We start from the raw sequence: 12,846 nt of genomic DNA, 5'->3' as shown, positions 1-12,846 counted from the left end.
TCAGGTCTTTTCTGAGTTTTTCCTTGGGAATGTGTGGTCGTTTTCTAATTTCCCCCACATATGCAGTTGTTTTTGAAAGTCCTCGTCTTTATTGTCCGGCTCCCAAAAGGGGAAAAGGAGAAAATGAAGAGGCGGTAAAAGGTACACCGGCCCTTTAAATCCTCTGGAAGTGACTTAAGCCAAAGGGGGAGGAGCTTGCAAAAATGGGGTAGGTACAGCAACAATGGTTTGCCCACTTCTTTGCCTGCACCTCTGAGAGCAGAAGCAGCCATCAGCGATCAGAGAACAGATCCTTGATATTTGGAGGACAAATATCAAATAACACATCGATTCAGGTAGTGGCCCATCTCCATCCAGTCTGTTAAATATCGACCACTTCCGATAACCAGTAAAACATCGACCACTCTTCATTTTCAAGTATTCAGGGAAATTGTGCTCAAGTAATGTTGCAAAGAGGTTCTCACCTCTATTGGAGAATATCCAAAATCTGAAAAGAAGATCATACTTGCCCTTGGCTTTACTTACTTAGGTGGCTTTCCTCACAAAGGTGCCATGTCCATGGCCAGATAATCATGCCAATGATGGCCTCAAACATTGGGGCAATGCTGATTTTGCAGGACCTGCTTAGCATATTTCTGAGTGTCTTCACAATGTCAGATTGAGTTTGAGGATATAAAAAACGCAGTCTTTGAACACAGACCTTAGCTTGGGTACACCATCGCTGGGAAGGTCTCGAGCAATCGTTTCTCAGTTTGACCTAGCACTATTCACTGGGCAGTGCTTGCCCAATGGGTGCCGCTTACACCAATGACTTGATTGGAGGCTGCAGGGGATACATTCCTCTGCGTATAAGAGGGCTGATCACAAATCATTGAGGTCACCTATATATTTGCACATAAGAATAACTTTCATTTTGCCAAGTTTGATTATCAACATGCCATCAACTAAGACCAGGCCTTTCCAATACCTAGCATTCTGTCACTAATTACTATTTAATTATAAGCAAGTCACTTACCTCTCTGTCTCAGAATTTTTGATAACTAAGGAATCTAGGATGGACATCAATGGGAGAATTAGGAAAGAGCACCCAGAGCAAAGATCTGTTATTAGCAACAAAGGTTAAGATCACCAACACCCTCGTATTCTCAATTACTATGTACAGATATGAAAGTTGGACAATGAAGAAGGCTGATGGGAGGCAAAAATGACGCATTTTAACTGTGGCGTTGGGGGAGAGCTCTATGGATACCCTGGACCACCAGAAAGACAAATAAGTGGGTCCTAGTGCAAATTACACCTGAACCATCACTGGAGGCAAAAAAAAAAAAAAAGACAAAACTGAAGCTGTCCTCCTTTGTGAACATCATGAGAAGGCAGGGTTCTTAGGAAAAGACGATAATGCTGGGGAAAAAATAGAAGGCAGCAGGAAAAGAGGAAGACCAAGTATGAGATGGACTGACTCCATAAAAGAAGCCCTAGGCATGAATCTGCAGAGCTGAGCAGGGCTGCTGAGGACAGGACCCGGTGGACATCACTCATTCACAGAGTTGCCAGGAGTTGGAGCTGACTCAATGGCTTGTAACAACAAGGATAATATATCACATTTCTCTCCCAGGGCTTTTCGGTAGTGATCAAAGAAATCACAGTGCCTAAGAAACGGCCTTGTTCAATCTACTCATTTCACAGATGACATAACAGATGCAGAGAGCTGAAGGGAATTATCTAAGGTCATCATACTGACTGATGGAAAAGCCAGAATATACACTCCTCCAAACTTCCAAGCCAATACTCTTGTTTTGTACTACAGGTAAAAGAATTTTGAAAAGTTCCAATATCACAAGAGAAAAAATGCTGAGAACGCCCAGGCCAGAGAGGCCAGGCCTGGAATAATCCCGTCTCCAGGGTTCTTCCCAATCCCACCTCTTTTCTGGCCATACACACTCAGTACACTCCAGTGTTCTGCTTCCTTCTTTAGAGGAAGGAGATTCAGGATGGCAGCTACATGACAGGGAGGGGGTATCGTTGAATCATTTATGTGGCTCCCCACTCTCAGTTTCTAATTAGCATGATGCTCCCTTATTTGAAGTTTGTAAATAAACCAACAAATTAAGTTACAGATGAGCTAAGATCTCTCTTCTATGGGAACCTCTGATACCTGGAGAATATAGAATCCTCCTTACTCCTTCACTCAAACATTCTGAAACCTGCCTTCGGTGAATTCATCGAATCAAATTCACATATTTTTGTGATGACATGGACCTCCCATTAACTGGCATTTGATGGTCTTTTCAAGTTTATAGCAGTTTTTAATTTCTTACTCATTCAAGCTTCTCCTTTACATAATACAAGTAAAATGGGGCTAACAATAGTATCTACTCCATAAGGTCATTGAGAAGATTCAATGACACAATACAAAGTGGCTGGCATAAAGTTCGAGCACAACATGGTAAGGTTTGTGACTTTCTAGTGATATTAATACTCTTATTATTTCATAAGACCTAAATAAAATTGCTACTCCTGAAGTCAGCAACCGAGCTAGAGCTGATCTCCTTGCTTCTGCTCACCTCAGTCTAATGCAGAGAACCGCAGTGGCCTCTGATTCTGCGATGCGGATGGTACAAGTGGGCAGGGCAGAGAAGACACTGGGCTCTTGAAAGTGCGTGGTTATCCCCACTTTATAGATGAGGTAGCAGAGGGTTAGGAGGGCAGGTCTCAAGCCACAGTGCAATCTGACTCTCCTGATGCCCCATTTAAAGTGCTTCCCACTCCCTCTTCGGTCTGATACTGATGAACACAATGAGCAGATCTCAGTTTCCTTGGCCCTTTACCTGTGTCCGAGCTCATGGGCAATCGTGAAAGCCAGAGGGAGGCCGGAGTCTTCATTGATGTTACAACTGCGGTGAGGCTGGCACATTCCTGAGAGGTGAGACAGACCCAGGGTCTCACAGGGGCGATTGACGCCAGCACAGATGTCTTTTCTGAAAGCAGAGAACAGAGATGTATGGGTGCCCATAAAACAGCTGCAAAAACCTTTCCTGGAAAACAATCTGGGTATTAATTCACATTCAATATAGATTTAAAGGATGGTTAAAATAAGTTTTTGGAAGTCCATATGAGTGTAGGGAGCAATTTTGAATCCATCCAGATTATTCTGATTTTACCTCTTGATTATTGACTCTCACTAACATCTAAGAATGTGGGAAAATATGGCAACTGTTGTATTTTGAGTTACTTTTGCTCTTAATCTCAGGAGATCCGATTATACTATTTGTTCAAAAAGAAAAAAAAAGAAAAGGATTTGGTTGAAAATTGAAGTTAATCTGAACTTTTAAACAGGGAAGGGACATCCAGCAGTGGCTGAGGTTTTCTCCAATGTGAAATCTTTGTTTTTGTTTTTCTGAGGTCTAAGCTCAAAATTCATCGAAGAATGTTTTATCATTCATGAAAAAGGCAAGGGATCCCGTCCAGATTTCAAATCAATTTTCTCTCCAGCTCCACTACCCTAACAATCCTGCATATGGGAGGGGATGGGGGGGGGAGAGAGAGAGAGAGAGAGAAAGAGAAAGAGAGAGAGAGAGAGAGAGAGAGAGAGAGAGAGAGAGAGAGAGAGAGAGAGAGAGAGAGATCTTTCCTCTTTCACCAGGACCTTATTACTTCCCAACCGTGGAAAAAGAAAGGAAAGACTCCAGGATCTCAAAAATACAGCTTTTAAATATGAAAGTATGCTCCCATATCCTGGAAGGGGTTGTCTGAATCACTGACAAGTTTTGAAAGCATTGGTAATTGGTCATTTGGTTTTCTTCGCTGAAGAAGAGTTCTTTGCCAAGGGTGACTAGCACAAATGCCAACAAGGTCCTGATCTTTAGTTAGTTGCAGACCTTCAGCTCATAGGTGTTGTGTGGGTGCCATTTCTGGTGACAAATGGTCTGCTTTTTGTGTCTGCTGGACCATGGAAGAGATCCAGGCTTTGAAAACCCCCGCAAATTCCCAATTCTCCAGGAGGCAATGGCTGGGACAGGGGGACGGGAAAGAGCAGGTCCCCTCTCAGAACAGGTGCAGCAGACATGAATTCCCACTCGCACTAACAGCGGCAGTTGCTGGGTGGTTCTGTGTTGGACAGCTAGACTGGAGCCCACTCATTCTAAACACTCTCTGGGTCTGCAGGACTAACCAAATTCTTTTCCACCCCTATTGCACTTCTTACTATGACCATTTCATTCAAAAGTCCAGGTCTGCATGGAGCTGCTAGAAAAATGAATGGTGCTCATTGCTAATCTGCCAACCTTCTCATTCTGATAGTGCAGGAAATTAGGTCCATTAAATTGTTCATTGAGTGCTTACTAAGCATCTAGCACTAAAGAGGATAAAAGAGGGTGAAAAAAGAAGTAGGAATATGGTTTTTGCAGCGTAAGCTCCCAAACGGATCTTAGCTCTACCTCCCCCATACTCTGGGGACATGATAAGAGAAAACGTGCCTTGGCATGCAGCCACTGGCCCCATCCCATGGGGTGTGTTCAAGCCCAAGGCATCTCCTACTGAACACACCTCTGCAGAGAACTCTGTTAATGTGGATCTCAGCATAGTCCTCCAGAGACGAACTCATACTTACGCCTGCCTCCCTCCCTGAGCTTACCTACTTCTTCAGGCCAGAGGTTCTCAACAGGGGGTGATTTTGTTCCTCACCCCCTCTTAGGGAACATTTATTTGGTAATGTCTGAAGACAGTTTTGGTTGTCACAAGTTGAAGGACGATGCTATTGGCATCTCATGGACAGAGGCAAGAGGTGCTGTTAAATCTACTACAATGCCCAGGACAGCCCCACACAACAAAAAATTATCCAACCCAGAACATCAGCAAGGCCAAGGTTGAAAACTCCTCACTTAGAAACTGAAATACTCTCCACTGTCTAGGAGCTGCTGACATTCATCATACCTTGCAATAGACCCCTATTCTAGGAACCAAAAATCATAATAAGAAAAACAAAAGAAAAGTATATCCTTCATATTCTTATTGAGTAATAGTTAAGAGAATGGCTATTGGGGTCAAACTACCTAGATTTAAGTCCCATCTTCATCTGTTAATGGCAATGAGGTTTTGGGCAAGTGACATAACAAAGCCTCAACTTTCCTGTAAAATCAGCATGATTGACCGTGGTCGGCTACCAGTGTTGCTGTGGGTATTAAATGGAACGGTGATTATTCTAATAGATGTAGCACAGGGCTTGGCCCATATCAAACACTCCACAAATGCCAGCTGTCATTGACTCACTCATTTCTTCATGTGAGAATGAGAGAACTCTTTTTGCTTTCAGGAAAAGAAGAGTCAGAGCTGAGACACAGCTTCCAGGCAGCCAGTGCAGCTCCTGGAACCCAGGTTCGTGCCTATAAAAAGGTCTGCCTGCACTGAAGTCTTCTGGCCTTTTGTCCAGACCCTCAGTGCTCCCTGGCTGCCTCCTGGCTCCCGAGAGCCCCTCTGCTTACATTCTACACCCCCACTAACCTATTTCCCAGGGGAGCTATTGATCAACCCAAGGTATCATAGGTCCTAATGAACCTAATGTAACAGCTTGATGCCACAGACTTCTTCTGGAATATGTTTGCATTCAACCAAAGTTTGAGATTTTCACTCAAAAGAGTGATTCTCATGGTTGGAGTTTTCAGTCAGGGTAAGACAGACATTTGGGTCGGGTGGGGGCTGATTATCACCCCTTGCAGGCATCCTATGCACAGGGATGATCCTGTCAAAGGGACAAATGACAGGCCAATATGTTCAGGGGCAGCCTGTCCTCCGCAGGGACAACACACACACCCAAGGCCGTCTACTGCATGAGATTCTTTCTGTGGCTGAATGGTCAGGCGAAGGGGCCTTTTTTCTTATACATCCCTGGATTTCTGCATGTTTCTGAATCATCCCAGGAGTGCCCACTGAGAATTTACTTCTCTCCAATAATGCGAGACCCTCATTTATCTAGACTAAAATAGTGTCTAGTATGCAGTAGGTGCTCAATAAATGTTTGTTGACTTAATGAGCAAACATAGCCTTCTAAAAGCCTGGGTTTCAGGAAAGTTTGCTAGCTTTTCATAGCTAGGAGTCCTAGAAGATTTGATGGTTCTTATTGGCACCACAGGGCCTGCCTGTAGTCAGAACAAAAGGGTATTTTCAGGAGGGTGAAAGGTGTACGAAATGTGTAAGCACCACTCTGCCTGTTCAGAGGAGGACCTGCTCCCCATATTCTGTCCTCAACATCAGTCAGAGATGGGTTACAAGGAGGACTGATATCTGTAGAAATCATTGCCTGTTTCTAAATTAGAGGAACTTTTTTTAAAAGTAAAATAAAAATAAAGGGTCAGAAATTCCATGGTTAAAAATAACCAGAGTCTTGAATGAGGATGTGCAAACAAGCTTCCTGATTGTTTGTAGAGCTGCACGGAGAAGCTGATTTTAAAGCTGAAATCATCACTGGGATAGAAAAGAGGCCTGCATTTTACCAGCAGACGCAGTTTATTAACACAGAGACTTTTGTCATATTTAGCAAGTTTGCTAACTGCTCCCTTGCTGGTATGGGAGTCAGGATTTGTCTACATCATAGGAGCTACCTTTAAAAATGACCAAGAGCAGCAAAGAGTAGAATTTCTTGAGTCTGCATACCTGGCAACCCTTCCGCCTGCCAGCCCGCCCTGCCTTGCAGCCCCTGGCTTCCCCATAGGCTCTGGGGTACCTGGTGAGAAGGACGGCCACATCGTGATGGGCAGGATTGAGGTCACTCTTGGGATTGATGCTCTTCTGCCACTTACAGAAGCTGGATAGTGTCTTCTCCGCGTGGTGCACTATTTTCAATCCTTGCTGGAGAAGAGGAGGAAGAGATCAGCACAGGTGAGTTTGCCGTGGTCAGCGCCCATCATATTTGTCCCCAGAAGCAGCCAGGTGAGATGAGCTCTAGGCAGGTGCCTCAGACATTCGGCAGGAATTTGGCAGCAGCCAACTGAGTCCTCTGGGCTAACCTCTGCTCTAAATACTATTATTCTCATGACTTCCGCTAAAAGAATCCAAAGGGAAGAACTGCAGGACAAAAATGATCACTGGGACAAGTACTCCTTGAAGAAAACTTTAAAATATATTAGCAAAGACCAGCAGCTGTTTGAAGTTCTATTTCCAGTGGCTCTCTGCTTCCTGAGGGAGTACAATCCCAAAGAGGCATTTTTATTTCTAATGCAAAATGAATAGAGTTTCAACAAAATCTTCTTTTCATGCAGTATTCTTCAAGACTGGGTTACACTGGATGTTTCCTTACTCATGGTTTCCATCTGTCAAACTAAGGGTAGAGGGTTAGGATCCTTCGAACCAGTTTGGATCACTGGTTGTCTGACAATAATTAGGAGAAGAGATGATCAAACAGAAAGTACTGAGAACTATGTCGAGGTTGGACCATCTAAATATATGGGTTGGGTCTGCATGGTTCTTGAGATTTTTCTAGCAGCAGGAATATTGGGAAAAGAAGTAAAGGAAGGCAAAAAACTGAAACGTAAAGAGATGTCACCAGAGGGGAGTCTTCTTACATTCCAACATTGCTATGAGAGCAATTCTAGAATAACCAGAGGTACAGTCACCGAAGAGAAAAAGAAATGTTAGTGCCTGAAATCTAACCTCAAAATCTTGCTTGCTTTCTTCTTACTGCTTTTGTCGGTTCGTCTTACAAACAAAGCCAGTGCACAAATAACTGAGTTGCTCATCATTTACAGCTCAGTAACCTGCCCCTGTGTAGACGTCTCCTCTACAATATGTGGCATTAGCACAGATTAGTGACAGGATATTCAGGATACCTTACTGCTTTTCTACTACATGTCACGATTCTTCCAGGAGGCCTTAATAGAGCACAGTTCTTTTTCAGCATCTTTCGCCTCTTCATCTCTGAATCTCGTAAGAGGTTAAATCCAAGAAACATTTAGGTTCTTGAATGCACTTGACCACAGGAGCCTTGGGAAGAGAAATTAGCTATGCCTGCTACCGTGCAGCCGTATGCATGCACAAGATGCAAAAGAACTTCAGAGAGATTATGCTTGCTCACAATGAACATGGGGAGACTCTTGCTAAACAATTTCCGTAACGCATCCTTAAAATTATTTGAGCTTATCAAAACAAACCCCATCCACACTAATTCTTTTTCCCAGTTCTTTTATACACAAAAATATATTTCCCTCTTTGTTCTTTCACCATTTTCTTCTCATCTCATTTTTTTCTAAGGGAGGTCAATTTACTTCCCACTTCACCTTTCCTATTCATTGGAGAGGGTGACTTTCCAGGACAGGGAGATGACCTCGAGGAAAAATCAACAACAGCTCACAGAAATAGGTTCAAACGAGAGACAGAAAAGGCTTTTGCAAGAACACGGCTTTTATTATAAGTTGTTCTGTCTGTCTCTTTGTAAGCTCTCTCTATAATGAAAACAAACAAACAAAAATCTTGTCTTGATTTCTTTGAGAATTCCTGATAGTGGCTTTTGACTTAATGTGCAATCTGACTGTGCTCTGCTAGCCAGGCTTAGGTTCCTGGAAGAAAGAGAATGGGCAGAGAAGAGAAAAGCAGTAAAAAGTTTAATCTGAAAACGTCCTATGTGTTTAACAAATAACTCATCTGACTATCAAGAAAGAAAGATATTTGACTTTAAAAAAGTGATGAGTCTACAAATTCTTTGCCAATATTTTTGACATTTAACCTGAAAGAGCAACAGTTGTATACATTATTACAGACCCACTAATCACACTGGGAGCAGGGGAAGTTATCAGCCTGAATTTTCAGTTTAACGTACAATTTGAACTCTGGATTCTCACAGAAGTGAACCCGACACTAAATCATTCCAAGACCAAGAGGGAAATTTTCTGTGCAAACAGTTATCTCCTTCCTGCCTATCAGCCTCTACTGCTGCTCCTTCAAGCCAACCTGACACCCTTGGGCCCCACCCCTGGACGGCACAGGGACCTGGGGCCACATGGCTTCATCCCAACTCACTCCCATCCCAGTTTTGTCTCTATTCTGTTCTTAAAAGAAGTCTCCAACCTCTTATGATCCGAATCTTATTCTTTAGGCCTTTTACTTTCCTTTGAGAACTTTGGCACAGTTTCCTCATCTGTGAAATGGGCATAACAGTAACAAGTTCACACCTTGCATTTCTCCTTCATGGCACGTTGCTGTTGTAATTTTACATCTCTTTGATTGATGCACTTACCTCCATTAGTATTAAGACTTAACGGCAGAGGCTGGGTTGGATGTTGCTCACCATTTAGCCCTATTAACACATGACAGATAAGGAAAAGAGTGATTGAGTAAGGCCAGGGTTCAGCGGGTTCAGATGAGGGTCAACAGTGGCCAAATCATGACAGGCCTTGTGGCCATATAAAGGAATTGGGATCTAATCCAATTACAGCCTTCTGGATGATTCCAAGCTGACAGATGACCTGGAGAGAAAGGCGTTAGAGACATGGCTCTGGGGCTCTGTGGAAAGTGACATGAGGTGTGGAGTACTGAGGCCGGGTACTGGAGGTCGGTCTATTCCATCAGTGACTTTCTGTGACTCTTTCTGTCTTTCTTATTCTGATCATATCTGACAGCTAACACCACTTTGGACTTCATTTTCTGTGGTGGGTTCAAGAGACATCGTGCTTAATCTACATATATAAGATGTAGCTCCTGTTTGTCACTTACTGCCATGTAAAAACCACCATGGATTTTCAGCACATTTTGAGAATAAATTGGAATAGTCTGAAGTGATACTCACTTTGGAGCATCCTAGAGGCTTTCTCAAAAACTTAGACGGTCATATTTCAGAAAAGTGTAAATTAAAGTACACGAAGCCATGAGCTAAAAAGGCATGTCGAGCATATTTAGACATCAGAGGCCAAGAAATGAGTGGCTTCAGATATGAGCCAACTTGCTCTCATCCTTATCCTGCTTCCATCTAGCCCTGAATCAAGCTCTTGTTTTTGTTTTATGACCCTAATCCTATCTTTCAGACATTTCACTCTCCCTCGAGGACTTGACACAAACTTGGCCTCTAGCCCTTTCCACTTGAGACCAATTCATTCGATGGCCTACCTGCTCCCCTTTTAGGTTAGGAGTTAGGGGCAGGATGAGAATTTCCCTCCAACTCCTCCCTCGTCAACTGTTATAAGCAGTTGACATAATGGAAAGTATAAGATTTATAGTTAGTCCCACCACTTTCTAGCTGTATAACCTTTGGTAGGTTTCTTGTCTGTGCCTCCATATCTTCATTTTGCAAAATGGGGATAATAATGTCTACTTCCTAGAGTTGCTGCGAGAATCAAACTTGTTAATCCATGTAATAGCATAGTATCTAGCTTTTAGGAAACACTCAATAAATGTCACTTGTTAGTATCATTCTTATTATTCTTCTCATTACCACCATTGTCATCATGTCGTTTAGGTCATAAAACAAAAACAAGAGCTTGATTCAGGGCTAGATGGAAGCAGGATAAGAATGAGAGCAAGTTGGCTCATATCTGAAGCCACTCATTTCTTGGCCTCTGATGTCTAAATATGCTCGACATGCCTTTCTAGCTCATGGCTTCGTGTACTTTAATTTACACTTTTCTGAAATATGACCGTCTAAGTTTTTGAGAAAGCCTCTAGGATGCTCCAAAGTGAGTATCACTTCAGACTATTCCAATTTATTCTCAAAATGTGCTGAAAATCCATGGTGGTTTTTACATGGCAGTAAGTGACAAACAGGAGCTACATCTTATATATGTAGATTAAGCACGATGTCTCTTGAACCCACCACAGAAAATGAAGTCCAAAGTGGTGTTAGCTGTCAGATATGATCAGAATAAGAAAGACAGAAAGAGTCACAGAAAGTCACTGATGGAATAGACCGACCTCCAGTACCCGGCCTCAGTACTCCACACCTCATGTCACTTTCCACAGAGCCCCAGAGCCATGTCTCTAACGCCTTTCTCTCCAGGTCATCTGTCAGCTTGGAATCATCCAGAAGGCTGTAATTGGATTAGATCCCAATTCCTTTATATGGCCACAAGGCCTGTCATGATTTGGCCACTGTTGACCCTCATCTGAACCCGCTGAACCCTGGCCTTACTCAATCACTCTTTTCCTTATCTGTCATGTGTTAATAGGGCTAAATGGTGAGCAACATCCAACCCAGCCTCTGCCGTTAAGTCTTAATACTAATGGAGGTAAGTGCATCAATCAAAGAGATGTAAAATTACAACAGCAACGTGCCATGAAGGAGAAATGCAAGGTGTTCTGTGGGCGTGTGTAATAGAATCTAACTGAGCATGGGAGTCAGAGAAGGCTTCCCCAGTGAAGTGACTCTTGAGCTGAGTTCTGAGGAGTTAAGGTACTAACTAAAGGAAGACAAGAAGGAAGACAGTCCAGGCAACAGCAAGACCAGGGACAGGAGAAATCATGGTGAGTAGAAAACTATTGTTCTATCCCCAGAGTAAAGGAGTCATGAAGAGATGAGACAGAGGGTCAGCCAACCATTGGATTGTTTATGTCAGGGGTGTAGGTTGTGGAAGGGGTGTGAGGCAGGTGGATATGATCAGATTACCATTTTGAGATCATCCTGGATACAATGAGAAAATAGCATTGAAAGGAATCCAAATAACCCGAAAGTATATAAGGCTGTAGCCCAGGAAAGAGACAGCTGTATCTTGAATTAAAGTGATGGAAATGGAGATGGTCAGACAAAATTGGCAATACCTGGTGATGGACTGGATATAGGGACCTGGGGGAAGGATGTGTCACGGATGCCTTCCGTCTCTGGCTTCTACAACTGGAAGGATGATGATGTCATGTACAGAGACGGCAACATTGGAACAAGACCGGGTGAGAATGGAGGTGTTTGACTGGCTATGTTCTCACTTGCCTCCAGCACAATCACATTGCTTCTTATCCTCCCATTTTGTACTTCAATATCAGTGATGTGTTCACAGCCCCTTGTATGGAAAGTGCTAGTTGAAGCACTAAAGCTGTGGCCCACGCAGGTCCCTCAACCTGGAATGTCATTCCTCACTGGTTAATTCCTTCTCATCCTCTAAAACCTAGTTTGGACATACAAGTATCCTTCCCTATCCCAAGTACTCTTTTACTTTTTTATATACTTATGATAAGCTAAGTTTGAAATTTCCTTTTTTTGTGCTTTTGTGCAGTAGACTCCAAGCGCCTCAGAATCACAAAATGGGACTTATATTCCTATTTGTACCTTCAGTGGCTAGCACAGTGTTTGACATATGGCTAATGTACCACAACTCTCTTCTCATTTACAGATGAGGAAAAATGGTACATGGAGCAATGATGTGATTTTCTCAGAGCTACCTACTGGATGAAAGAATCAGAACTAGAACGCAGGTCTCCTTGCTCAAAGGAATACTCATATCCCAATACCTCCCATTGCACTTTCAGCTGGTGGCTGCTACCCGGATGTTAGTTAAGGGCTGGAATCATTGTTTTTGGTTGTTGTTGAGGCTGCTCATTAGTCAAAGATGTGAAGAATAGCTTGAGCCATTCTCTGCGAATCAGGAAAATGAGAATTGTGAATTGCAACTCTACAATGAGCTAGCAATTGTGCTGTCAAACTATGCACCTTGTACCACTTGTAGATTCTATAAAAGCATGCAAGAGGAAGACATTTGGCAAGTGGGAGAAAGGAAGTCCTAACTTTTTTGCAGCAAAGCACTTGTATCTCTTTGCACTTGCAAAATGATGATGGGAAGAAGAAAAACAACATAATTGTGATGGGGTCAGGGAGGTAGTTGCCCATCAAATAATCCCCAAGGATTTCACTGCAGCAAGACTTTGGTGGGAGTTTTTGTT

General features: G+C 43.0%; 1 protein-coding gene across 1 annotated transcript in view; it reads right to left on the bottom strand.

The window, feature by feature from the left end:
* The window catches only part of ADAMTS12 (ADAM metallopeptidase with thrombospondin type 1 motif 12), a gene marked incomplete at both ends in the record, with an annotated part of 123,721 nt that overhangs the window by 105,153 nt on the left and 5,722 nt on the right, over positions 1–12,846 (bottom strand). The window contains 2 exons of the mRNA XM_081053587.1: positions 2,829–2,978; positions 6,719–6,843. Of these exons, the coding sequence (XP_080909713.1) occupies positions 2,829–2,978; positions 6,719–6,843 (275 nt within the window). The remainder of the gene's footprint in view (positions 1–2,828; positions 2,979–6,718; positions 6,844–12,846) is intronic.

Source organism: Rhinolophus hipposideros (genome assembly GCF_964194185.1).
Source record: "Rhinolophus hipposideros genome assembly, chromosome: 7".
Classification (NCBI taxonomy): domain Eukaryota; kingdom Metazoa; phylum Chordata; class Mammalia; order Chiroptera; family Rhinolophidae; genus Rhinolophus; species Rhinolophus hipposideros.
Note: the sequence above shows the minus strand (reverse complement) of the source record. Positions and strands in the feature narration are given on the sequence as shown.